At 32.4% G+C, this 26910-nt stretch overlaps 1 protein-coding gene and 1 non-coding gene across 3 annotated transcripts; one reads left to right on the plus strand and one right to left on the minus strand.

The window, feature by feature from the left end:
• Positions 1-11274: 11274 nt before the first annotated feature.
• LOC112711756 (uncharacterized) lies at positions 11275-12501 on the plus strand. The gene is made up of 2 exons (XR_011866082.1): positions 11275-11660; positions 11757-12501. It is a non-coding gene; the product is annotated as an uncharacterized protein (transcript).
• An 8617-nt stretch (positions 12502-21118) lies between these two features.
• Positions 21119-24907, minus strand: LOC112711758 (VAN3-binding protein). Of its 2 annotated transcripts, none has more exons than XM_025764466.3 (7): positions 23597-24907; positions 23420-23521; positions 22908-23340; positions 22503-22739; positions 22365-22414; positions 22035-22091; positions 21119-21859 (listed from the first exon to the last, which is right to left on the minus strand). In XM_025764466.3, exons 1-7 carry the CDS (start codon positions 23870-23872, stop codon positions 21842-21844), a joined length of 1173 nt encoding a protein of 390 aa, XP_025620251.1. In that variant the 5' UTR covers positions 23873-24907; the 3' UTR covers positions 21119-21841. The 2 variants fall into 2 exon arrangements, with proteins under 2 accessions (XP_025620251.1, XP_025620252.1); XM_025764467.3 differs by having other exon boundaries at positions 22031-22091; positions 23597-24812.
• Between the last annotated feature and the right edge of the window lie 2003 nt (positions 24908-26910).

Below are 26910 nucleotides of genomic sequence, written 5' to 3' on the forward strand. Positions count from 1 at the left end.
TAATTTATAATAAAAGTAATAATAAAAATAATTAATCTTGAGACTTTTGAGAGATAAATATTATCAAAAGTGAAATTAATTTTTTAAAATGTTAAAAAATAATTTATAAGTTATAATTGATAGGATATAATTTAAATATTATTTTTTTGTCATTATTCAGATGCATCACCTCCTACTATCCCGTAAAGTTGGAATAGTCGAATCCAGAAAACTCCATTTCCCATGAGTGTCAGCAACCTATACGCCGCTCTTCCGATTTTTCTCGCTTGTGTCCCACCAAACTTGCTCAATATCAAACTCTTTAAATCCGATAACATCTCCACACGCTGAATGTCACACCGTTGTCGTCATTTCTCATACGATAATTCGGATAAATAAGCACAACTATGAATGAATTGTTACTGGTCATTCAGCTTTGTTTTTGAGACAAAGAAAAAATAGAAAAATGATATGAAATGTGTGTAAAGAATAGCAAGAGTTACACATCCTTTTATAGATACTGAATATTTGTTATATATATATCTCGTTTACAGTTTTTACGTATTTCGTTTACGGTGTAAACGGAATATACACGTATTAGCCTGATTTATCATATCTTGTTTAATGAAAAATCATCCCGTTTACACTGTAAACGAGATATAGTAAGAGAATTTAAATTGATAAATTCTCTAAAATATATTTATTTTTGTAAATATTATATTATTTTATTTATTAAAATAAAAAATCCTAATTATAAAAATAACATTACTGAAAAATTCTTCATTAATTAAGAGAGAATATTAAAATAATTTTAATACTTTTATATATTAAAATATAATAATTTAGTAATAAAATAAGAGGATCATAAATTTTGTAAAAAAAAAACAAAAGTAAACAAACTAGGAGTACTAACTATGTTATCTCTTTCTCTAGTTTTGTTTGTATTCATAATTTGAAATTAGTTAAAAATGATCTTAAGCATACTTGTTAATGAAGAAAGAATAGTAATTTTTCAAAGAGTAATGCTATCTGTACACTAAAATTAGCCACTAAAATTATTTATCACTATATAATATATATTAAAATACAAATACACATTAAAAATAGATTAAATCACACATATATTTATACACAAATACATTAATAGTTAATTTTAGTATATAAATAATATTTTTATTTTTAAAATTCTAATACATTTAAATTAAAAAACATGCACAGCTTTAATTTTTAAAATATCTAAATAATAGTTTACAATTTTATAGGAATAATAGTTTATTCCTTTAAGTACTTTAATAAAAGCACTTCTTAAAAATATAATCTTTTACATTAGAAAATATTTATATTTATAGAAATCATAAAGGCTAACAAAATTATCTATAAATAATAAAATTAACTTTGTATTCATAAAAAATTATCATTTAATAAAAATAACCAAACTGAATTTTAGTTGACTCTCTGTCCAAAAATTATCTAAATTTCTCAAATTATTATTATTATCTCCACTATACCATCATAGTCACAACTTATTTTTTGCTATTAAATCACTTCATCATGGTCATCATTATTTTTATCTTCAATTTTTCTCCTTTTTCCTAATTTCTAGACTTTTATAACCCTATCATCACCATCTTAATTTCCTTTAACATTATCAGGCCACCACTACTACCATTACTACCAACACTACTAACATATAGGGATGAGTATGGGTCGGTTTGGTTTGGGTTTATAGTAAAATTAGAATCGAATCGATCAAAATGTAATTGGTTCGGTTTGGTTTGGATTTGTATTTTTTTTTGTATATGTACCCGAATCAAACCAAACCGATTAAAAACGAATTAGTTCAGTTCGGGTAATTGGGTACCCGATGACTTTGAAATTCATAAACCAAATTTTTATCTTAAAAATTCAACAAGTACAATAAACATGTAACATCAATAGAAATAATCCAAACATGTTAAAAACCAAATACATTTAAAACTAAACTCATTAAAATTCAAACATATTAATAATGAATAATCATTGTCTAATAGAAAAGCCATATATATTTTTTATTTTTTATTTAATTAATATATGATCGGATTCGCGGGTTAGTTCGGGTTCTGCACTCCTAAAACCGATATCCAAACCAATCACTAATAAAAGTCATCTGTTTGGTTTGAATTACACCCAATTACCCGTTGGTTCTAGAATTAATTTAATTGATTCGGTTCGGATTCGAACGGATAATCGGGTACCTGCTACCGTGCTCACCCCTACTAACATAACTAACAGTGTCAATCAATTGAAAACTTAAAATTGAATAGCAAAAATATATTGAAATTATAAATTTTAAGTATTTTCTTTGGATACAAACAATGTTAAAAGAAATTAGGAATAAGAAATAAGGAGAAAATGATAAATTTAAGAGTAAAAAATTTTTTAACATAGTAGAGAAAAATCGAGAAATTGTAAAGTCACGATGGAAAAGAGCATAATAAAATAAAAACGGATAGAGCAAAGGACCAACTAAAATGAACAAGATAATTTAAAAAGTTTAGATAAATTTTTAATAGAATCAACTAAAATTTAACGTTTGATTATTTTTGTTAAACACTTATTTTTTTATGAATGTAAAAGTAGTTTTATTTTTTTATAAATAATTTTATCAACATACAATTTTCATAGATATAAATAATTGTTTTTTCCTTGATTTATCAATAATTTTGGTTTTGTTGCTGCGTGGAAGTTCGCACTAGTTTGTAATAATGCAGGTGTGAGAGAAGCATTTTTGGCATGAAGTAGAATGGAGATTGGAGAGGAGAACCTTCACAACTTCCTCGGTGACTAAGATAAAAAAAAAAAAAAAAGGTCCTCATTATTTAAAATTATGTTATAATAATATTGATTATTGAAGAAGCAATACAAAGGTATAACTGCAATTTTTAATTAAGGAGATTTATTCTTTTTCCAATTTGCAATTTGACAACACTCTAAAGTATGGGTTACCACTACCACATAAATTGGTCCACTCCTCAGTCCTCCTTCTACACATAATCTTCTGGCATCAATTCTTATATTCTATGAAAAAAATATATTTTTGTATATTCCAATTTATTTATATCAAGTGCTTACTTGTATAAGACCTCCAATAACAATTTAACTAATATAAAAAATACACAAAATTTCGGCTTTTAATATATTTATTATTTATTTATCAAGTAAAAAAATTTAAATTTTTTATTAATAATAACTTTAACCTATGTTAGAAATATATCAATCAAATCTTTTGTTAAAAAAAACGTAAGGATTTAGCTCTTTTATATTTTAAAGGCACATTTTAAGAGAATGATAATATAAATTTTATTAATTTTTTATTCTTAAAATGCAAAATTTTTTATCTTTTTAACAACTTTTAATAAATTATGAGTAAATGATTAAATTAATTTCTAAAATATTACACGATCTCAAAATTTGATATTTAAAAAAAAAATTTAATCAAATTTATTTTTTAAAATTTTTAGTTTAGTCATGTTAGTTTTTCTGTTAATTATATTATGAACGGTACTAATAAAAGCTAATCCAGCATATTAAATTACAAGTCAGAATTAAAAATGGTATTTTTTTTAGGGTGAAAGTAGGGCCATTAGAATTAGCTAAATTTATCGGGTCAGCCCGTTTACCTATTTAAATGGGTAGGTTTTACCTCTAAAACTAAGCTCGTTTAAAAATTGGACTGAGCCCGATTAACTTAAAAAAATGACAGGTTAAACGGGCTAGCCCGTGGGTTAAATGGGTAGCCCGTTTATTTATTTTTTTACATATTTTTTTTAAAAAAAGTAGCACTTTAAGTTGACATCTCTTCTAATCCGACCCGAAAATTTGACCTATCAACATAAAATATTATTTTTAAACGTTTTTGACCTAAGTGTAATATTTTTTGTCAAAATATTTTTCAAAAATAAAATAACAGGATAAATGGACTGGCCCGTTTAACCCATCGGGCTGACCATAAATAGTCTGGGCTGAAAAATTATAGCCCGCGAATGAAACGGGATTAAATGGTCCAGCTCATTTAACCCACGGGGTTAACAGGTTGAGCCTAACTGGACAGAGCTAGCCCGTTTGACAACCCTAGGTGAGAGTTAGTGATTAAAATGATGTCATTTTAGTCACTGTTTCAATTTAGTATGATTGACAACACTCCCTCTCACTTCCATTCACTCTGGCACTCATACTGAGTCCATATTTCTCTCATAAGACTCTCTTTCTCACTTTTGTTTTAACATCGCTGAGGAGAAGACGAAGAAGCCTTCTTCATCATTGCCAATTGAAGCATCCAGCTTTGTTATTGAGAAATGGCTTTGGCGCAATGGTTGAAGACGTGATTAGCGACTATTTTTGTCCTTATTGAAGTTTTTTGTGATTACTAAACTTATTGTTAAGATTGTATCGTTGATAAAATATGTTTTTTGTTATTGTTTTTTGCTGGAACTGAAAATCGTTTGTGGGGTTAGGGTTTTACTTCTTATTCATTTATTATAATTTAGTACATGAAAGTTAATCAAGAGTTCTATTTTTCTTATTATTAAAGGAGTCAACTATATATCAATTTCTTTGGTTATTGTTTATGTTTACTATATATCAATTTGTAGCTTTTGCGTTTCACGTTTCATGTTTAGGAGAAGCTAAAATATTTCTTTTTTACCAATCATACCCTTCATTTTTTTCTATAAAAATGATACTAGTAACTATTATCTTCACAGTCATTCTTTGTAGTTTCTTCCTGCTTCTTCATAATTTTTTAGTTCTATTTTTTTCATCAAAATCGTTTATATTTATTTCAATCACTAACAAATTGAAAATTTTTTATTTTTATTTGATTTTATTCATATGAATTTTATCTACGTTTTATGGTATTTTTTTTGTTCATATGATATATGTTGTTGGTTTTATGGAATTTTTATTATTTCTTATTTGTATAATTTTTTTCTATTATTTGATGTACTCTATTTTTTTTGTATTAATTTTTTTATTTTTTATTCTGAATTTGTAAAATTTGTAATTGAAATTGTAATTATTATATACTACGTTTATTATCAAAATTTTGAATAATATAAATTATGATCCTATAAAAAAGGACAAAATAAATAAAAAATTAATTATAAGTAACAATAGAGTCATAATAATAAAAATTTATAGTCTAAAATAATACTAAATTAAAGAGTACTGACGATACTAAAAAAAATTATAGAATATTTTCTTTTTGTGTGACATTATAAAATTTATAGTATTCTCTTTTATATTTTTATTTTTTATTGTATTTATTTTATTTATATGATAAATATTTTTTATATTATTTTTTATAGTATTCTGATTTTGCAGGTATATAAAATTGATGTCTATTTTAGTAATTTTTCATCTAAAAGTGATTTTGAGTAGTACAATTCAAACAACATTTATTTTACTATAATCAATTTTGATATAAATATTACCAAACATAAATCACATTAACCCAAACTAACTTATCATCAAAATTAATTTTACAAAATCAATTTTATACAAACTTTGGTTTGCAAACTGTAATCCAAACACACACTAAAGTTTTTTTCCTCTTACTAAACTTACTTTTAGGATTGTGCCATTATTAAATTTGATTTCTCATTAGTGTTTTTTGCTAGAACTGGAAATCCTTTCTAAAGGAAGAGAAAGAGAAAATGCCTCGCCCTAAACTATTGCAACATCACCAATCCTTCTTTCAGCTGAAATCGTCAGAAAAACTAGCTCTACAACTGCCAAAAAATTTGCTCACTTCATGATTTTTGTTCCTACTCTAAGATTTAAACATCTTAGAAAGAAGGATAAAATCACTTGATCAATTTCTGCATTATAATCGCTCTCAATTTCAGGATTAGTTTCTGCGTTTTCCTTTCCTCTATTATATTCATCATCATCAACTCATTTGAAGAAATTGTAATGGTTGTCATTCTGCATAAAATTTAAATAAATAAGATTGAAAAATCCCACAAGTACTAAAAAAAGATGAAAGAATTTATAAGAACAATTTACCTGGCATCTTAGACAAATATAAAATAAACCATATGAATTTTTTGAAGTCTTAAATTTTTTAATCAACGTCCTTATTCCACAATGACATATTAGGTCTTTGTTCTCCATCTTTCTTCGCATAAATGAGTTGGATCAAAGGCTACCAAGTAAGTGAGTGAGAAGACACTCCATTGTGGCAACCTCTATTTTTATCACCCATCGTACCAGTGACCTCAAATATTACTCTCTAAACCACTACAGCTACACTTTAAAAAAAGGAGACATATATATATACAACATTTTAAGATTAGGGTTTATCTTTTAGGAATTGATTTGACCGGATGTCATAAAGATATTGTGCTATCTACTAATTAGGATGTAGAGGGATGTTCTGATATGTAACACAATGACATATTAGGTCTTTGTTTTCCTCTTTCTTCAGATAAATGAGTTGGACCAAAGGCTACCAAGTGAGTGAGTGAGAAGACACTCCACTATGGCAACCTCTATTTTTATCACCTATCATACTAATGAGTCAGTGACCTCAAATATTGCTCTTTGAACCACCGCAACTGCACTTTAAAAGAAGGAGACATATATACAACATTTTAAGATTATGGTTTATCTTTTAGGAATTGATTTGACCGAATTTAATAAAGATATTGTGCTATCTACTAATTAAGATGTAGAAGGATATTTTGATATGTAACTTAACGTGTTCCGTCAGCTTTTAATCAATACTGTCGACGTAATAAGTGACAGAAAGATTAACGTAACTAAACTAAAATTTTTGAAAATAGATTTGATTAAAAAGATTAAAAATTAAATTAGAGATCGTATGATCTCTCATAAATTAATTTAACTATTTATTTATATTTTTTTTCTAATATTTTTTAGACGCGTCCTTAAGGTAAATGTTAACAAAAATCAAAAAGAAAAAAAGTAAAAGTAAAATTTAAGGCCGCATTTATGAGCCACTTTGTGGCCCAATTGTTGTACGCCTTATTTATTGTTCTCATAGCATTTTCAGACAGAATCCTCTGAGACACCACCAATAATGAAATAATCCAGAAGCATTTATCTTTGAAATGATATTTCTTTATATTATCGTCATATTATCGTCCTTTTAAAAATATAGACTAAAATACTAGAAGTACATGTTTCTTCCAATACATATTCTCTTTCGTTTTTATTTTTTCTTTTCATAGAAAGTAAAGCGTAAATGTAGTGCAAGCAACTATTTCTTTTTAATTTCCTTTGTGGTGTGAGAATATAATTTTGGTTGGATTTCCTCGGGGAAAGGGAATGAGGGCTTCAGCCCGATGCGTTGTTTTAGTGTGTTACGTCGTAATCTGCCCTCAAAAAGCTTTTGCAAAGTTCATTATGATTCATTATTTTTTCTGGTAACAAGGGAAGAACTCATACAGATTCTCCTCTGTAAAATACATGTATCTATACCTATAAATATGTAATAATGGTTGCAGTAAAATTATGTAAAGTACTACTAGTTTGAATAAGAAACTAAATATGTAAGAATCAAGCCAAACAAAGTGATAAGCTTTATTTTGTTTCATTAAATAAATTGACCAAAGGTTTCACAGGACGAATAGGATGTGTCACCTGTGACCTCTGTGACCTGTCACCTGGCAATGACACAAAGCTTAACACTGTTGGATTTTCATGCCTTCTCCTTTTTGTTACAAACCTCTAAGCCTTCATCCATATAGTGATTCCATGTCTAGCTGCACAAGGAAGGTTCTTCCATTTTTGGCCTCAAATTGCATTATTTGCCAAAACGTGGAAAGTGGTTTACTCACTCTTATCATCTTACATTTTAATTTCCACCTAGCTCTATATATTTCTTTTTTCTTTTTTTTTTTTGTCAACACACGCTTAATTTTACTTTTAGTACGTACAATTAGGATTACCTTTACATAGAGGGGCTAGTGCATATAATTATATTTTGTTTGTCCGAAGACAAATGAGTGTGATAAGGGAGGCCAATATATAGATTATTTTGGATATAGTAATAAAAAGAACTGGATTAATAATATAGTTAGTAAACTCTCGTATTTTTTTTTCGGCCACACAGTCCCCACATGTCTGGGCAGCAGCTAGGAGCTTTCTTCGATGGATTACAATAGATGAGACTCGAATCCAAAATTTTGAGATAGAAAAAAAATTATATATATACTATCTGAACTATAGCTGGTTCGTACTAAACTCTTATTTGAAGTTTCTGACAAGAATTATTGATGTACTAGCATTTTTGTAGGCTTTTTTTTCTTTAATTTTTGTAGGCTTTATTGGTAGCTGGCTGCAGTTAGAGGAGCAAAAACCCATTGACCCAGATTGCTCCAATTAAGGGCCCATTAAGGGCATTCATTTATGAAGGGCCTGACTTTTGGGTTGTTAGTGTCACAGTATTGGACTACTGTATGTGGCAGTAGAATTTACCAACCCCAAAACTACCACTGCTACTTACAGTGCTGTAATAGTTATACACTTATTACACTTGGTTACAATAGCCTTTATCCAATTATTTATGGCTACATGAATTGCTTTTGCACTGCTGATGCCAGAATCACACAGATTCTCAGCATTATTGCCCCTTTGTTCTAGATTTATTTTTTCTTTTCTCTTTCTTTTCCCGCATTTTCCCAGTTGTGAAAATAATAAAGGATTATTCAATGTCAAATTACTTTAGTAATGTAAATTTATTTAGTCTGATCACGTTATTATAATTTGGATAAATCGCGGCAATAAATAACACAATTTGGTAAAGCGTAAATGATTCATGAGAAATATTAGAAAATTATTAGAATTTAGAGTAATATTTTATATTTAAATAATTTTATATTTAAGTGATTTGAGTTACGCTTTTTTTTATTTTTTTAATTTTGTTATTGTCGTCACTAATAACACCACTTCCTTCTCCTCCTTCTTTTACTATTAAAATTTCGTCTTTTTCTTTTTTTTTCTTCTTTCTCATCCATCATCGTCATCATAATCATTATCATTATTGTCATTGACACAGGTCTTTTTGAATTTGAATTTATATAATAGACTATTTTCAGTTTATTTGGTATTATATAATGATTTTGTTTTGATCATATTTTCGATTCATTCAATCACTACAGAGAATCAAAATCAATAAAGATGTTAGCAAAATGTTGATATTGTTAGTGATGACGATAATGATGATAGAAGAAGAAGAAAAAAAGGAAGAAAGAGATGAAAAATTCAAATAAAAAAAAAGGTTAAGGAGGAGGAGAGGGATGTGGTGGTATGGTAGTGATAACGATGACGATAATGAAAAAAAATGAAGAAAAAATAGAAAAAGAAAAAGAAGAAGAAGAAGGGGGAGAAGGAGAAAGAAAAAGAAGACAGTCTCAAAGCGTAAACTAAATGACTTGGTTGCTTAGTTGCATAAATTGTTTTGATGTGTAGTAAGACTCTAGAATTTATTGTTTTTTTGCCATTACTTAATCGTTAACTCAATCTCTTTAATTTAATCTAGTAATCTAACAATATATTTTATTCTATAATTTTAAACATTAATATATAACTGATAATAAAATAATAAATTTTGATGATCCTCTAATATTACTCATGATTTATTTCCTTTGTTATGAAATATATAAGAAAAAAATTCAGTTATGTTTTGCACTCTTTTAAAAGAAATTTTGAAAATTTTTTTTAGACTAACTTAAATGTCAAAGTACCATTTGCATATATTTACACAATTTTCTGTAAAAAAAAAAAAAAAAAAAACTGAAGTATATCTAATTCTAAAACAAAGTTTAATTTCCTCCAAAAAATAGACTATGATACACATGGGATAAGGTTATTACCGAAAAACGTAGTCCATACTCCATAATATTTTCTGTTCAAATAATATTATAGAATAAAAAATGTGACTGAATGTATGGCAATAAAATTGAATACAAATAAGTTGGTTGTTCACGAGTAGGAGCAAAGCAAAAGCCCGGAGGACAAGGCAACTAAGCATTGCTGGTCCTGAATAACATAAAAATGTGACCTTAGTCTAGGCCTTAAATTCACTTCTGGATTCTGGCTCCATGGTATAGGTATAGGATAGGCCTGTTGCACTTGCAGAAAAGAAACGTATGCATTTGTTCCATTCAATGCAACTTGTTCTGTTCTTCCTCATTCCACTACTCCTAGATCTCTAGCATCACTTTTTCAACAATTATTTTCACTACTAGTCTCGTGCTGTAAAAAACAGAATTTTATACAAAGTACAATAATTATATATATCATGAAACTATAGTGAAGTGGATCAAGTATTTAGATGAATATACACTAGGCATAATTAAGTTAGTCTAAGAAATATGCATGTATATTCAATTATTCACCCACGTTAGTAGGTGTGTTCTGGAATGAGAATTGAGATGAGAAGAATCAGGAATGGTTTGTCCCGAACGTACAAGACACATCCCTCTCAATACTCCACACTCCCCCCATACCTACTGCTACTCTTGCTGCTCTATCACTCCTATCACACCTCGTTCAATTTTATGACACGATATTAATTTGTTTATAATAAAAAATTAGTTTGATTTATTATTCAAAAGAAAAAAAATTATTTACAATAAATTAAGAAAATATAAAATTCACCTTAGCTCAAAATATAAAATTTATTACTTAAAAGAATGTATTAGAGATAACATTGTTAATTACTGCTTGATCTGATATTTATAACTCGACTAATCAATGCCTTATCTTGGTCCAAATTGCGATCCGCAATCTAACCTGCCCTCAATCATTTATTTATTGGTCAAGCGAAATTGGTAATGAAAAATCAAGTCAGCATTTCAGTGAGTCTACTGTGCTTAAGTTTGGTCCAATACAACATAAATTCATACAAAGTTGGGCTAATGTGGATATTGGTTTAGGGCCAAAGTCCGACCCGGCTATATATAGAAGATGAGAACAAAGATTTTATTTCAAAGAGGCGAAAGCTAAAGTACAAAACTTATTCTTCATATTCAAATAAAATAAATAATAAATAAAGTCTTATTCGAAAAGATGGAGCCTCTCTTGTCTGTAGTGAGTGGAGTATGATACAGTATCTGTATTAGTATGGTATGATAGTATCCATTCATATTGACAAATCAGTAGCGTATTGAATTGATGAGTGATGAGCGATGAGATTAAGAGAAAGCAAGCTATCGCAATCAGTCTGGGCCCAGGGCCCTCTTTCATAATGGGCCCATAGTCCTGTTTGGGCCTTTTCCCCTAATACTCAAACAGACCCCCCTACCCCCTCCCTCTTTTGGGTTCTTGTCTTCCGAGTTTTGACCTTGGACTTTTTTCTCTCTCTCTCTCTCTCTCTCTCTCTCTCTCTCTCTCTCTCTCTCACACGCCACGCCAGAACCAGAACCAGGAGTAGCAATTACTCAACCCTCTTTCAACCACCACCAGTCCACCACCCTCATTTCAACTCTTGTAAGTCACCGTCCGGTACTGTCTGCTGACGTGCGCAGCCTCTCCCACCTCGGCCATGGGCGTACTCCGCCGCCGTCACCATTACTGGTTGCCAGCACTAGTATTGACGGCCTTCACTCTTCTCTTGTTCTCTTCTGCTGCTTCAGCCATGACCAGCAGAAGCAGCAGAGCATCATCAGCGCCAAGTAAGTTCATAACAGTACACTTCAACATCACGTGACACTCTCTCTACTTCTGTTTTCAGCTCTGACCAACTGTTTAACTTCGCTTTCTGGGTTCAGGTTTTGGAGTCGCAGCAAGACACGTGCAACCTCGCATGGAAGAGAAGGAAAAAAGGGCAACGGCGGGGGATGAGAAGAGGTCGAGGGGTCCAGGGTCGTGGCCGCCGTCGTGCAGGTCAAAGTGCGGGTGGTGCAGCCCATGCGAACCGGTTCACGTGCCGGTCCAACCGGGTATGATCATACGGCTTGAGTACTACCCAGAAGCGTGGCGTTGCAAGTGTGGGAACAAGCTTTTTATGCCTTGATCACTCATCATTCACACAACCATCATCATCATCATCATCATATATTAACCTTGTTGCCAAAACAGAACAGGAAAAGACATTGCAGGCACCCATCTTAAGATTTTCCCCTTTAGGTTTCTTTTTTATTTTATTATTTTCTTATTATATCTTTCTCTCTCTCTCTCTTCTCTCTCTCTCTGTCTCAATTTTAGTGCCTACCAACATGCATTGATTAATGATTGTGGTGATGAGGATGGGTTGTTGGTGATGGTGCTTTGTTTTTTTTGTTCTTCTTACAATTAGTGTTATATTATAGTTAGTACTAAGTATTATTGATATCTCAACATTTGGAGGGTTAACCCTTTTTTGAGACAGGAAGCTAGGGAACGTTGGGAATGTAAGATGCTAATAATCTCAGATTTTCCAGAGATATATATGTTCAAGCATCCCTTCTCTGTTTTTAACACACCTCTCTCTCTCTTTCTCTCTCTCAATGTATATATTATATGGTTTCTCTTTCTTGTTTTGGTTCTTTATTAATTTTATTTTCTCGGACTATATCACATTATGAAAATAAGTGAAAGTTGTAACATATAATATTATGTTCAGAAAAACAGAATCATTTTCTTGTTCTAGTTATTATAGCTCCATTGGTTCCATGCTTCCATGCCTGTGAAATCCAGAGAGCATCTTTGAATAGAGATTGTGGTATCTGATTTGTATTCTTAATTTTCCTTCCGATGGTTTTCCACTTAATATATACATATATGTCGCATCGCTCTCACTGTTAGGTTCATCAGCTTGTGTTGTGTGTGCAGTGGATTAGGTGTTTGCTCTTTCTTTTTTTTTTTCTTCTTCATCTTTGTTTGTGCTCTGTTGAAAAACAGCGTTTGAAGTTTGAATATTATTTATATAGGGAGACATTGGCTTTTTAATTTCTCTTTTTCTTGGATATGCATTAAATGTGCACATGTCCAATAAAAGAGGTGGTTTTGATACTGTGGAGAAAGCAACGTTTGTCAGTGCCTCTGAGTAACATGTTTTGTGTGGTGAGAATGGAAAATGAACACAGATAGCCATAGCCCATTCTTTGTTTCTACTTTCTATCGTTAATTTCCTATTTGTTGTGATCAATATTATGGTGAAATCATATTCACCTAGCTAGTATATATTAATTAAAATTCATATATATATGTCTCATGTTTTTAGTTGAACCATTTGTTTGATCTTTTGAATTTTCTTTCTTTTTCTCTTGAAAAGGGCCATATATACATGAGTTGATGTAAGTAGAAAATAATGAAAGGTTGGTCCCATCATTCAAAGGCCATGCATCTTCCTCTCATGGCATCAAACGGAACTTCACACAAGCATGGATTAATCATGCACACCCAACGTGGGAGAGGACAATTTCTCTCTCTCTCCTCTTGTTTCCTTTTCAGAGCAAATTAAAGGCTATGCCACTGTTTTATGATACTAATTAAAGCGCCAATTAGGATGTGTGGGTGTGGTTTCCAATTTTCCCGAAGAAGAAAAATATGGTCCAGCAAGCAACCAATTTGGATGTAACATTTTTGATAAATACTTTGTACATAAAAATGCATATTATCGAATGGGGATATTTTAAGCCAATAATAATAGAGTTGTTCCTATATATGTGCTACTTTATCAGTTTTTCACTTGTGTGTAAATGAGACCAAATATATGTCCTTTTGGATTCTTAAAAGAAAGTCTCTTCCTTCTCCTCAAAGTTATAATTTAGTACTACTAAGTCAATTCTCTTGTTACCTTATATGTATGTTTTGAATTACCACTCACAGATAAATAAACTAAAAAAAAATTGACATGTTTTACAAAAATATAATAAAAATTAGTCATCAAATTAAATTAATTACTTTCTATTTGAAAATATATGTAGGTCACCAAATATGTATTGTCAAATGTATTTTATATTTTAATATATATTTTATACGAATAGAAAGTATTAGTTTTGATTAGCAATTAGTTAACAATATTTAAAAATAGGGTTAACCACAAAAAATGCTCTCGAATTATTCAAATGCTGACAAAAATGTATATGAATTTTACTATCTACATAAATGCCTTTAAATAATTTAAAAACACGACAAAAATGCTCAACAATAAATATGTATTTTCAAAAAAAACCTTAGAGATTAAATTTTGATGCGATTTTTTGCAAATATGATTAGAAAAATGAGATATTGTTATTCTTGAAATTTGGTGACTTTTTTGTTAAATATATATTTTTTGTGATTTTTTAAAAGAATTATTGGTTGTTAACAAAAAAATTACAAAAAAATATGTACTTAACGAAAAATTACCAAATTTTAAGGATAATAAAATTTCATTTTTATAATCATGCTTGCAAAAGATTGTATCAAAATTTAATCTCTAAGGCTTTTTTTAAAATACATATTTATTGCTGGCTATTTTTGTCACATTTTTTTTAAGACACTTATGTTCGATAGTAAAATTCGGATACATTTTTGTCTGCATTTAAATAATTTGGAGGCATTTTGTATGGTTAACCCTTAAAAATATTTGTTAAAAGTTGGGTATAAGACTACTAACTAAAAGTGTTGACCAATATAAATTGAAATTACTTAGGGTCCGTTTAAAAAATTTTAAAAGTAAAATTTTTTTAATTTTTGACTTATAAAAAGTAGTAGTATTAATGTTTGGTGCAATTTTTAAAATCAAATCGCAACATTCTAAAAAGCTATTTAGGAGCTTATAAAGAAGTTAAAAAAAATGAATTATCTTATAATACTTCTACTTTTCATCACATTTCTATAAAATAAGCACTTTTAGAGTTAAAAATCCAAATACAAAATAACTTATTTATAAGTTACTTTTAACAGGGTCATTTATTTATTGTTTAAATTATTTTATCAAAAAAAACTTAAGTTCGTTATCCAGTAAGTTGGTTACCTAAACTGGAACTTAGCCTTAAATTCTTTTATATACACGAGTTAGCATGGTTGCATATTTTAATTAGGGGTGTTAATGTGTATACTTTAAAGAGGAAGCAGTAAGCAGGAGTAGTGTTTAATTGTGTGAAAATAGAGACAATAATTGAGGTACGAAAATAGAAATAATGGAAAAGAAGGAGAGTGATGATGAGAATTATTGGAGATGGGGATGGATGACATATGAGTGCTGGAATGGTTGGTTCGATGAGATGATTATAAGGGTTTGGTCCAAAAAAGAGCAGAGGAGACGCACGAGGGGGTGAAGGCCTTTTCTCTGTTGAAGAGATCAGAGATACACAGTAGTTTCTATGGCTTCTTGGGTACCTAGCTAGCAATCCATCCAGCCTAGGCTATGTGTTTTCTTTGTGTCACAGTGTCAGTGTTGCCTGTGTCAAATGTGGTAAAAGGTTAAAATCAAAAACACTGCCACAAACAAAGCCTCCACTCTCATACAACAATAAGTCACCACTAATATCACTAGCCTCTTTCCATTCATTTATTAGTTACTAATTGCCTCCATTAGCAAATAGCAAAGGAATTAATTAAGTCAATTAACCAATGCCATGACTCATTGACTCATATAGAGAGAGAGAGAGAGAGAGTATTTGTATTTAAGTATTTATTGTTTGAATTTGAAAAATAAAATAGCTGGCACGTATGTACAGTCTGCTTTTTCACGAGGCGTGGCAGTGTTGTTGTTTTTCAATTGTTTGTATGTGGTTTGATGCAATTATAATAAGTCACAGTCGTATTCCCACAGAAAAATATGCGTATAGTGGTGTTATTATTCAGTTTTTGATAAGACACATTGACATAAAATGACTAATAAGGGGTGGTGGGCCGCTGCTACTACCTAGTGCGTGCCTCTCATTCTCAGTTCAATTCAAACTTGTGAATCCACTCACCCTAATTCATTTCAACTAACAAAGTTTCTGAATATTTGGTGTGATTTGACAGTGTTGTTGCCATTGCTGCTCATCAACTCAGATAACTATAAGACCCAGCATTCACCATCACCACTTTAATTTGCTTCTTTATTCCCATCCATCAAACCTCTTTTCATCTTATATATATGGAATTTGCATTCCTCAGAGTATTTACTTCACAGTATATATATTTATATACAAATATATAATGATTAATTTTAATCATATACATATAAACTTTTCTAAATAGCATATACATTATTCTAGGTCACACACAAATATGGGGTAACTTGGTTTAGAGATTTTGCCTATTATACATTTTATTTAGGGAAAAGAACAATGCTGCATAATACTTTTATGGTCTTATCATTTATCAACAGTGTGTGCAGAACCCTTTTTGTTAAAAAATAAATATATAAAAAGAAATACTAATTTCATTGAGATAATATACGAAAACAAACCCCTCTCTCCAGGGGTCTGGGGTCTTTTTCAACCTGCAATGCGGCAAAATATTCTAGTTGCAGTTTTTAATGGAATTCTGTTCAGATGGCTCTATGTCCAGATTCCTTTTTGGCTTCTTTTTCTTTATTTCTTTACATTTCAATTTTAATTTTTAATAGGGTAATAAAGTAATTAATTTGTTCAAGCTAAGAAATGGATGTAGTAATAAGGCGGATTTGGTCAAATCAATTGTGTGCATTCAAAGAACAAAAACTTGGACTGGTATCTAGAAAGTAGAAACACCCATGAATAATAATATCTTGATTAATGATTAGTGATAACTGTTTACATAGGATACGAGTGAAAGTGATGGAAGTGTGTTAAGAAACATGCAACGTTGTTTGTGTAAGCATATGGGGGATAGGGAATCTCTGACATTCTGAATAGCATCACATTGCACCCACCACCATTCCACACTCCACACTCTTTCTTCTTGGAACAACTAACAAGTAATAATAAGTATGTAACACTTGTACTAATTACAGCTCGGTATGGCTTCATTATAATTACGGAATTCGTGACCCACTTCCCCTGCTTCCTGTCTCATCCCCCAAATTAAACACACCTTCTCCCTTTTCTAAACATGATTGCCACAGTTAGAAATGAATGGTAACTTTTTACTAGTGTTATTTTAGTAAACAATCTAGGATTTTATTTATCATTATATATATGTTAAAGAAAATATCAAAACTTTCTTTTATGAATCAAGATTTGGATATATATGATATCATAAATCCATATTGAATGATGGGACAAATTACTAGACGTCTAAAGCAACTAAATTTTTGTTCCAAATATCTTCTCCCACGAGGCCACAACAAACAATACGTCTTGTCTTGTCCATCACATTTTATTCATCATGAATGAGGGGATGGGTTACTGAGATTTTTACCAAAACTTAGTCACCAATTGAAGCCTTTCAGAGCCATATTCCAGTGTGCATTTTCATCATTGTTTCACACTGCTATCGCTGATCATATGGTACATTTGTATCATGTCATCTTAAAAGCAATTTATTCTTCAAAAAGTAGGTTCTTTCAAGTAGAGGATTATTCATGTCAAATTAACGTAACACTACATACACATAAACACTTTCCTAGTCTTAATTTGTTAGATGCCGCTGAAATAACTTTTTGTAAACTTATATAAATTACATCACGTTGGTTCAGAGTATTTAGGTATGAACCAGTTGTTTTGTTAAGTTTACTGGGTCCATTTGGCTTAGACATCCTTCAATTGGTAGTGAGGTTAATTGAATGGAAGAAGAAACCTTTGCTAATGATCATAATTCTTTTGTCAGAAGGATAAATAAACTGAAAAATAAAGATTAGATTTTATTTTATTTTGTTACAAATTCACAAAAAAAAAAGACAATGGATGTATAATGTATGGTAAAAACTCATGTGTGTCGACTTCTTCATAATTGAAAGTTATTAGATAAAAATTTAATCAAATCAATTCAGTCAAATCATTAAACAATTTTCAGTTATTAACTTCACATGAAATGAACTGCACATGAGTTTCCTTTGTAACGTATTCGTTTCTTATCTAAAAATTTAGACTTAGATAGGTTTTAATTTGATCCTCTCTTCCTCGGAGAGAGTGAAAATTCTCTTTGAAAAATAGACAGACTATTTTACCTCACTTAACTTGTATTTTTTTTTACTTTAATCCCGTTTAAATATCCCAAAAAAAGGAAAACAATTATCGTTGTACTTGCAATTTTTATTTAAAATGATATTATTAATAATAATTGTTGAATTAACAAAGGTTTTTATATCCGAAACCAGATATAAATTTTTCGAGATATTTTTTTTAGATTTACCAATTTTTAATATTATAGATATTATTAATACTGGATAAATAATTTAAATTCAGTCACTCATATTTTTTGGTCATTAAGTAAGTCATATTTTTTTTTGTATATTGGAGGCCCTAAGACCAGGAACAAAACAAAAAAAACAAAATAAATTAACGGGGAAAAGAAACTCCACTTCTATCAGCAAATAAAATAAGAGTGGTCTCTTTGGGAGGATGATCCCAAATAGCATGCTCTCTGTTTTGATTTAGTAGCAAATTTGCAATGCCATCAGCTAATTGATTAGCCTCTCTATATATGTGTCGTATGCGCACTTGCCAATTTCTGTTGAGAAGCTCTTTGATTCTTCTAATCGAGCGAGCTAGTGTTGGGTGGCGTTTTGGAGGGTTCTCCATCAAATTCACAGCTGCTTGGGAGTCTGTTTCTAGCTCAATTCTTCTAAATCCTTTCTTCCATGCTATCTCCAATCCCTCTCGTATTGCTGCAACCTCCGCTTCTATTGCCTTTGCATAGGTCAGACGTCTGGCATACCCATAAACCCAATCACTATCTGCATTTCTGAAAATTCCAGCACAGCTGGCTTGTCCAGGATTACCTCTCGAGGCCCCATCTGTATTTAGCTTGATCCAACCCTCTTGAGGTGGTTTCCAAGAAACTGTCAAAGGTTTTTCATGTTGATTATTCTCTATTCTTCTTCTGGCATCTCTGATTTCTCTCGCTAAGCTCCTTATTTTCATCTCTTTGATTCTTAAGGGGGTGTTTATATTGGAATGTATATATTCATTCCTAAATTTCCAAATAAGCCAAACAGCCGTGACAAAAACGTCCTTCCATTCTATATCATCATCAAACCCCATATCCATAGTCATGTTAGCAATAATCCACTCTTTCAAATCAAGATTATAAAACATACCAATATTCTGCGATTTCACCAGGCAATTCCACACTGGCGATGACATGGGACAGTCTCGAATAACATGAAAGGGAGTCTCAATATCATTGTCACAACTCATGCAGTTGGGATTGTTTCCTCTACCCCATATTGCAGTTCTGGAAGCTGTTAGAACAGCATTATGAGCCAACTGCCAAAGGAACACCTTCGCTCTTTGTACCCCTTTCCAGTTCCAAATCAATTTCCATATTCGATCTGAGTCATGGTCGCACTGGAAAAGAAATTGATAGGTATGTTTGATAGTAAACTCACCTTCAGGATTGGGTCGCCAAAAGAGAATATCCTTGATATCTTCTTTTGAAGGAGGGGGAGTGCTTCGAATTTTATTAATGACACTGTCAGGTAAGAGGATATTTAGCTCTCTAATTTTTCAATTTCCTTCTGCATCTACATAGTCACTTACTGGACGATTTTCTTCTTCAAGAAATAGGATTGGGAATGCTAAATTGGCTAGTAAGTTATTGGTTTTCTTCATATTTTATCAGGGCATACAACTTGTTTCTTTTCTTTTCTTTTTTGTTGGGCTGAGATTCTTCGTTTTACAAAGACTGAAGCACAAAGTGTACAACGGAGGAGAATAAATAAACCAAAGGCCGAAGCCTGCTTCGTTGTTCATTCAAATTTGGGCCCAAAACAAAATAGTGATTGTGAGTTAAGCAATGACCAGAAAAAAAAGGAAAAGAATTTGGGCCGTATTATCCCACTTTTTGTGGGCTATTAATGATGGGATTTATCTCCCTTACTATCGATACAAGGTTAAGATTTTGGGCCAACTAGCCCATCTTCACAACAAGGATTCTCCACCTTTTGTCATCATTTATTTTGTTTACTATCACAAGAGCTTTGGGTTTCATCAAACTGAATAACAATGTTTAACCAAGATTCCAATGTCCAAAAAAAAAAAAAACCAAGATTCAAAATGTTAAACACATGAATTAGATTAAATGAAAGCTAAATTAGGGTGTTAAATGGGTGTGGTGGGAACGGGTGTCACAAGTATCAATCAAGTTTGCTAATAGTCAAAATCAAAGGAGCAATGGATGAGTTTGATCTCCCTTGTCTATTTCACCGACTATAGGTCCACTCCTATTAATGCTGAAAACTATAGCATATTGGTGCTACATGATTTTCTTAGCCCAACATGGTATGGTACCACTAACTACCAAAAAACTTTGATTTCTTACTGTTCCTGCAGATCTACTGAATCTCATTACTTGTATTCAGGTCCAACTACCCTGCCTAACTAACCCAACAATATGGAACTCAATACATTTATATGCAATTTTATTAAAACGGAAAAGACGAAACAGTGTCGTACTCACGGAGTAAACATAATTGATGAATTGTTTTCGAATATTTCTTTTTTTCCCAACAAGGCATTCAAAGTAATTGTGTCAAAGAGGGGCCGGGACATATGGATAATGGCCTTATTGTAATGTATACATTAATGTTTGCCATCTCTTGCTCTAGAATTCAGTACGAGACACGTTGCTAACCGTAACATGAGCGATAGGACTCGACTATTAATATCACGGAAAGTGACAATTCAGTGTTTTGTAGCAACTGCAATATCCAAATGCACAACATTGGTAACTGATCAAAAGGTACAAAGAAAGTGAAAGAGGTTCCAGTAACATTTTGTGCTAGAATGATGAACCTCAATACTAAATATCCATTTTCCACTAAGACTAATACATATAAATTTCTCAAATAATTTTTAAGGAGCAGGGGCAAATAAACACTAAAAAGCAAATCTCAGCCCACATAACAGTCACATTAGCTTTTTACATTTGATTATATAAATAATAAAAAAGGTAGGGCTTACTCCTTAGTCCATGCTGCGAAGCATTTAATCAAGACAAGTAGAATCCGAAGGCAATGATGACTCTCTAAGTGGAAGAAACAGTTACTAAGAAGTTTTAGAGAATTAGAGATCCAATCCATCAATCATAGCTCAGATATTTTTTTTAATTGTATTTAGTCACATGGAAATCTAGGATTATGTTCACTTTCTCGTAATATATCCAAACCACATGTACAAACACCTAAGATAAAATAATAAGGATTAAGGCCTAAGGGGGTAGGTATCTTTGTCTTCAATATATATATTAAACTTAAACCTTCTCTCCTCCAATGTGATCCTTGCCTTTTTGACTGCCCCCACAGTCCAAGAGACTCATTTTTTCTTTCCAGAACAGTGTAAAAACCAAAAAAGACCAGGCTTCACATGGTGTTCACTCACCAAGGTTCCAATAACTTTCACTTTCCTCATTCAGAAAACCCAAAAAACATCCAAATCCCCATAACGTATAATATATTTTTCCAAAGACTAAAGTCACCCCATCTAGCATTTTACTTTGCCTTTAGTTTCTCCCTTTTTACAATGATCAAAACCCCACCACCTTGTATACCAAAAGATCCTCCTATAACGTTAACACTAATAACCCCACACAATCAAGTCATAACAGATGCAGGATCATATTCTGTTTCTGCTGTTTTTTTCTGCAGCAATAGAGAGAAGCCTTGTGACACCTTGAGTCCAAACATCATATTCCCTCTGATTTCTGCACTCAAATTCAACAACACCGCGCATTACAGTTTTCAACCCGAAGTAGCGGCGGTTCTCGCCACCTTCGAGCAAATGGCGGCCAGGCCAGGCAGGCATATCCTTGATTACTTCAAGCACCACATCTGTTAAAGGCAAGAGATGGAATTAAAGAACACCACTTTAGATCTTTAGATCCTTTTATCAACCCTTTAGTGCGCTATGGCCTTTCACAAATCCCCAAAATGGAATAAGACCCACCTCCGAATCTGATATCAAATAATTAGTTAAGAGCAAGACAAAAAAGGAATGAAAACTCACTCTTTTTCTTTTTGTAATGGTCCCAGCAACATGCCTGCTCTTCATCTTCAGAATAACCTTCAACACAAGTAAATAAAAAGAATTTTAGAAAAAACTTCCAAAGAGGTAAAGGTTGCAGTTTTCTATGAAACCAAAGTAAATCCATCCGTTCACTGCTTCATATCATCCTAATTGCCCCAACTCACAACTTTTTCATGATCAGGATATAGCATTCATCATTAAAACTTAATTGAATCTTGAGTTCTTGACTAATTAAGTGATTACTTGTCCTCTAGAATTTAAAGTACAGTATCTAAATTGTAAAACAGAAAGGGGGGAAACAAAACCCACCTGATTCATGCTGTTGATATACACAGACACAACTTTCCAATGAAGATCACCTGCATATAATTTTCAATCCATATTGACTTCAAACATAAAACAAGCAAAAGTATGTAAAATAAAAGGGTAAATTTTGGGGGAAAATACCTTTGCGAGTGCGCTTAAGGAGCTCAGAGCCTCTGGCTAGTAACTCTCTACTACAGATGCCCAAGAAATTTTCCTCCGGGGCAAGTTCACCGCTGAAGCTACTGTTAGAACTACCATTGCTACCACTACCACTATTATTAACAGAACCACCCACATTTTTCTCAACAGGAATTACTGCTGCAATATTCCAAACTTCCTTCAAGGTTCTTGCTTTCAATGTGGCAGCCCCACGCAAAGCTGGAATTCAATTTCAGGCCACACAATTATAAATATAAAGAAAAAACAAAGAAGTTAAAAACACAATTGGCATAAAGAAACAAATAAAGTTAATAAACACATGTATTATTATATTAATAAAGACAAAGGAATGTTCATTCAAAATTATGAGATATCATTATCATGTACCTGTTGCAGCTGCGGCAGTTAGAGTCATTATATCACCGGCTGACCGCACGTTCACAGCGGAGCTGACCACCGCCGCCAGGTGTTCCCTTTCGGCACCCATGGCCTCCGCCGCCTCGACGCACTGAGCCGCCACCAGCGTGGCGGCCGATGCCACCGCCATATCAGTCTTAGCCATGTGCTCGTCTTTGCCGGAGCCGGATGATGCGGCGGTGGCAGCAGCGATAGCGGCAATTGCAGCGGCTACACCGGCAACGGAGACAGCAGCGTGAAGCTGAGCATTATGAGCCCTAGTCTCCTCTTTCTTCTTCTCCTTCCTGTCCTTGAGCCACCTCCCCACAGTCTTGCCACCACCGGCACCGGAAGCAGCGGTGGTTCTGAAATAAGTATTGAAGGCGGCATTGTTGTTTGTATTGTTATTGGTTTGTCGGTTATACTGCAGAGATTAATGCATACAAGGAGTTTAAGAATATGCTTAAGGAAGGTTAGTTAGTTAGTTAGTTAGTTAGTAGTACCTTGATATCGTCGAGATCGGAGGGGGAAAGAGGGGGGCTATCTGTTCCGTTGAGAGGGCCACTACTGTGCGAAAGCCTCCCTGAGGTTCTCGGAGATACTTCCTGCCAAAGAACCGTCATTATCAAAGAAGACGAGGAAGAAGAAGAGGAAGAAGATGAAACGGCGGTTCAACTTACAGATTGTGACATGATGCGCTCCATGACCATGAGGGAGGTTTCTGAGCATGCGAATGAAAACGGCTTCCCTGAGACGCTGGCGGAGGACTCTTCAGACTCCTCGTCTATGGCAGCGGCTGATGGGGGCTTGGAGAGGGCCTTGGAGACTTCCATGGCAGAGACGCTCCATGAGCGGGACAGGTACTCCATGGGCTCGCGTGGGGTCTCCGGTGGGCGGAAGATGGGTGCGGCATGGAGCTGATCAGGTCCCCAGGGTTGGGATTGGGGGTTGTCCATGGCTGTATATATTTTATTATTATGAAAAGAAGGAAGAGAGAAGGAAGGTTGGTCAGTTATGATAAAAGGAGAGTGGTGCGTCCAGACAGAGAAGAATTGTAATCGTAGAGACTAGAGAGACAAATCAGTGGATTGTATGTCAGTCCTCATATATAAGGTCAATTTTTTGGATATAAATAAACGGAATCCCATTTTATTCTAAATTTTTTATATTCATTCATATATAATGATAAAAAAAAAAAACTTGTTTTCCATTATCATTTGACCATACTATGACTTACTCAATATTTAGAATAATACATCCATATCTTCTACAGGTAAAGAGCTCAAGCATTATTTAATAAGGGGTTAAATCCAAGTTTCATTCCCTTCTCTGTCTTTCGCAAGAGGCACAATGTTGATTAAAATATTGCACCGATTTTCTATACGAAGAAGACAAGAAGAAAGGAGATAGGGGCTCATAGTGTACGATAGCCGATTGCTCAGCGAGTATATTGGATTTTTCGCCTTTACTTTTTGCAGTACAACATGCACAGCAAAACGTTTATGCCATTCTGCGCACTTGTTTTTTTTTTATGTTCACATTATTTTGTATTTTTGTTACATCCAATAAATACAGAAATAGAAAATAAATTAAAAAAAACTAATCTATCTTAACAAAGTTACAGAGACCAATAGGATCATTAATACTTCTCCAAAAATTTGAAACTACAGGGGATGAATAAGGAGGTAGAAGATGAATGTTAGTTGGTCCCTTTCATAGTCCATGAAATAATATAATGGTGCGGCAATATTCCATTGAATTGAATGAATTTGGTTAAAAGAAGCAAGGACCAAATAAAGGCCAACTCAATTCACACTCACATACACCTTCATTGGTTCCATTCCTTGTTTGCTTTTTTTTTTTTTTTTGCGCATATTAAAACTACACCTATTCGATATCTCCTTTTCCTTCACCCAACCAAACCAAACAAAACACGTAACAACTACTGCAAAATCCCTTTGTTTTGTTTTCATTTTAGCGTGTATGAAAACAAATAAGTAGTTAAAAACATAAAAATATTATATAGATACAAAAAATTAACTATTAAATCAGTTAATTTTGTGACTGATTTTTAGTATACAGATGGTAAAATCATACCCCTCGTCAAGGCCTTCATTTTTTACCCGCTAGCAAATTTAACAGTCGATAATGACAAAGTACCGAGACTACTAACCAACATGCAATTAATCAGATTACGACGAAACCAAACTATATTAAATTGTGTAACGTATAAATTACCTAAATTAATAGTAAGCAATAATAATAAAAAGGAATTGTTACTATCAAGATTGCTGGATACAATGGTGTGTGGATACTTGATATTATTATTCATATCTGCAACAACGAAACGTTGAGCTCATTTGAATAAGATAGATACAAGTCACACAACCAACACATGATATCCTATTGAATATTGATTTATCTAGCTCACCACTGCAACCTTTTATTTAATAAGATTATTAGCTAGATATGTTAGAATTCTCAGATTTTATAGTTTTAAGATCATCAATATTAAACACACGTGATTTATGAGTATGACGGAAAGACTTCAATTCTTGATATAGACTCAAATCTTAATAAGTGGTTCTTTGATTTTTTTTTTCCAACTACAATTTACTATATTCTTATTTTAAATTGAGTAGTAATAACTTTTTGATAGAGCAAAAGTTGTAAAATGACTGATTGGATACTAATTTTCAGTGCATCCCATACAACAGTTTATGAATACCATTTGAGAATTGATAATACAATAAGGGTGTGACAAGTGATCTGTAACCAACCATATGGAGAATTTAATGAGATGGACCATAATTTTTTGTGAAGAAACCTTCGAAAGAGGCAAAGCCATCAATAAGAATTGAACAATGATTGGGAGTCACGCGGCCTTTTATAAATATGGTCATCAACTCATCATGAAGCCTTCATCCATATATCAAATTTCTCACACATTGCCAACTTTGCACGAGTTTTTTCTTTTTTGGATTTTCTACTATAACTCCTAATTCGATAAGTCAAGAACTAGTCCGCTGTAATACTAAGCTCTATTTAAGGGTTTGTCGTTGGCCAATAAATTACTACATGCACAAAATACGATTCGAGTCTCCGACACTTACTTAAACAGACTAGGGAACTAATCACTAAACCAATCAACTTGGTTGCACAAGTTTTTATTACGCAACAAATTATACATATATATGTACTCACATAGTCACATCGGCCTTTTCACCACCCTGCTGGGCTACAAAGAACCAACATACATGGTGCTTATACACATCTAGGATTATGACCTTTGAACTACCTTTACTTCCTCTTCCCACGGATTATAATTTCTTTAATGTATTTTCGTATAACAAATTACTATTAAGTAATGTGATAATGCTAAACGATGATACAAGGCACTTCCAAATTTTTGGTGGACTTACTGTGGTAGTAGTGATGCTTTTATTTGTTTGTGGCTTAATTAGCTATTAAGACCTTTACGAGCCCAATTATGATGGGTCAACCCTATACAGTACCATTGGGGTCCATAAAGGTAACCAATGAACAACTGACACGTATGAAAACCACTGTACCAGTAGTTGCCCTCGGGCAGTCGACCAGGTTTCTTGCTCTTCTCGGTTCTCAGCGGCAGACAACCCCAACTGAGTACTCTGACACGTACCACCCTACAAAATCTCCACCCTTTGTTGTTTTCTGCCTTTTTTTTCATTTTTTAAATACCTAGTAAAATTTTTGAAAAGTTATATATATAGACGAATGTTAGGACTAATTTTTTTATATGAAAAAATATTAATATTTTTGTTGAAAATGAGAGTATTTGGTGTAATTATAAATTAGTGGATTTTTTATGTAGGAAATCAACACATGGAGGGCGTGTTGGACACATGGCAGTATTCTGGCCAATACGTGAGGGACGTGTTGAACACGTGGCAGTATCTTAGCCAACACGTGGGGGATTTATTGCACAATATCCGTAATACTGTAAAATATTTCA

This window comes from Arachis hypogaea, chromosome 9 (genome assembly GCF_003086295.3).
Source record: "Arachis hypogaea cultivar Tifrunner chromosome 9, arahy.Tifrunner.gnm2.J5K5, whole genome shotgun sequence".
NCBI lineage: Eukaryota > Viridiplantae > Streptophyta > Magnoliopsida > Fabales > Fabaceae > Arachis > Arachis hypogaea.

Coding starts and splice junctions, on each gene's coding strand:
- LOC112711758 (XM_025764467.3), bottom strand. CDS start 23,872: ATGGACAACCCCCAATCCCAACCCTGGGGACCTGATCAGCTCCATGCC. Junction 23,522..23,596: donor AGCGCATCATGTCACAATCT/GTAAGTTGAACC, acceptor GTTCTTTGGCAG/GAAGTATCTCCGAGAACCTC. Junction 22,740..22,907: donor AACTGCCGCAGCTGCAACAG/GTACATGATAAT, acceptor ATTGAATTCCAG/CTTTGCGTGGGGCTGCCACA.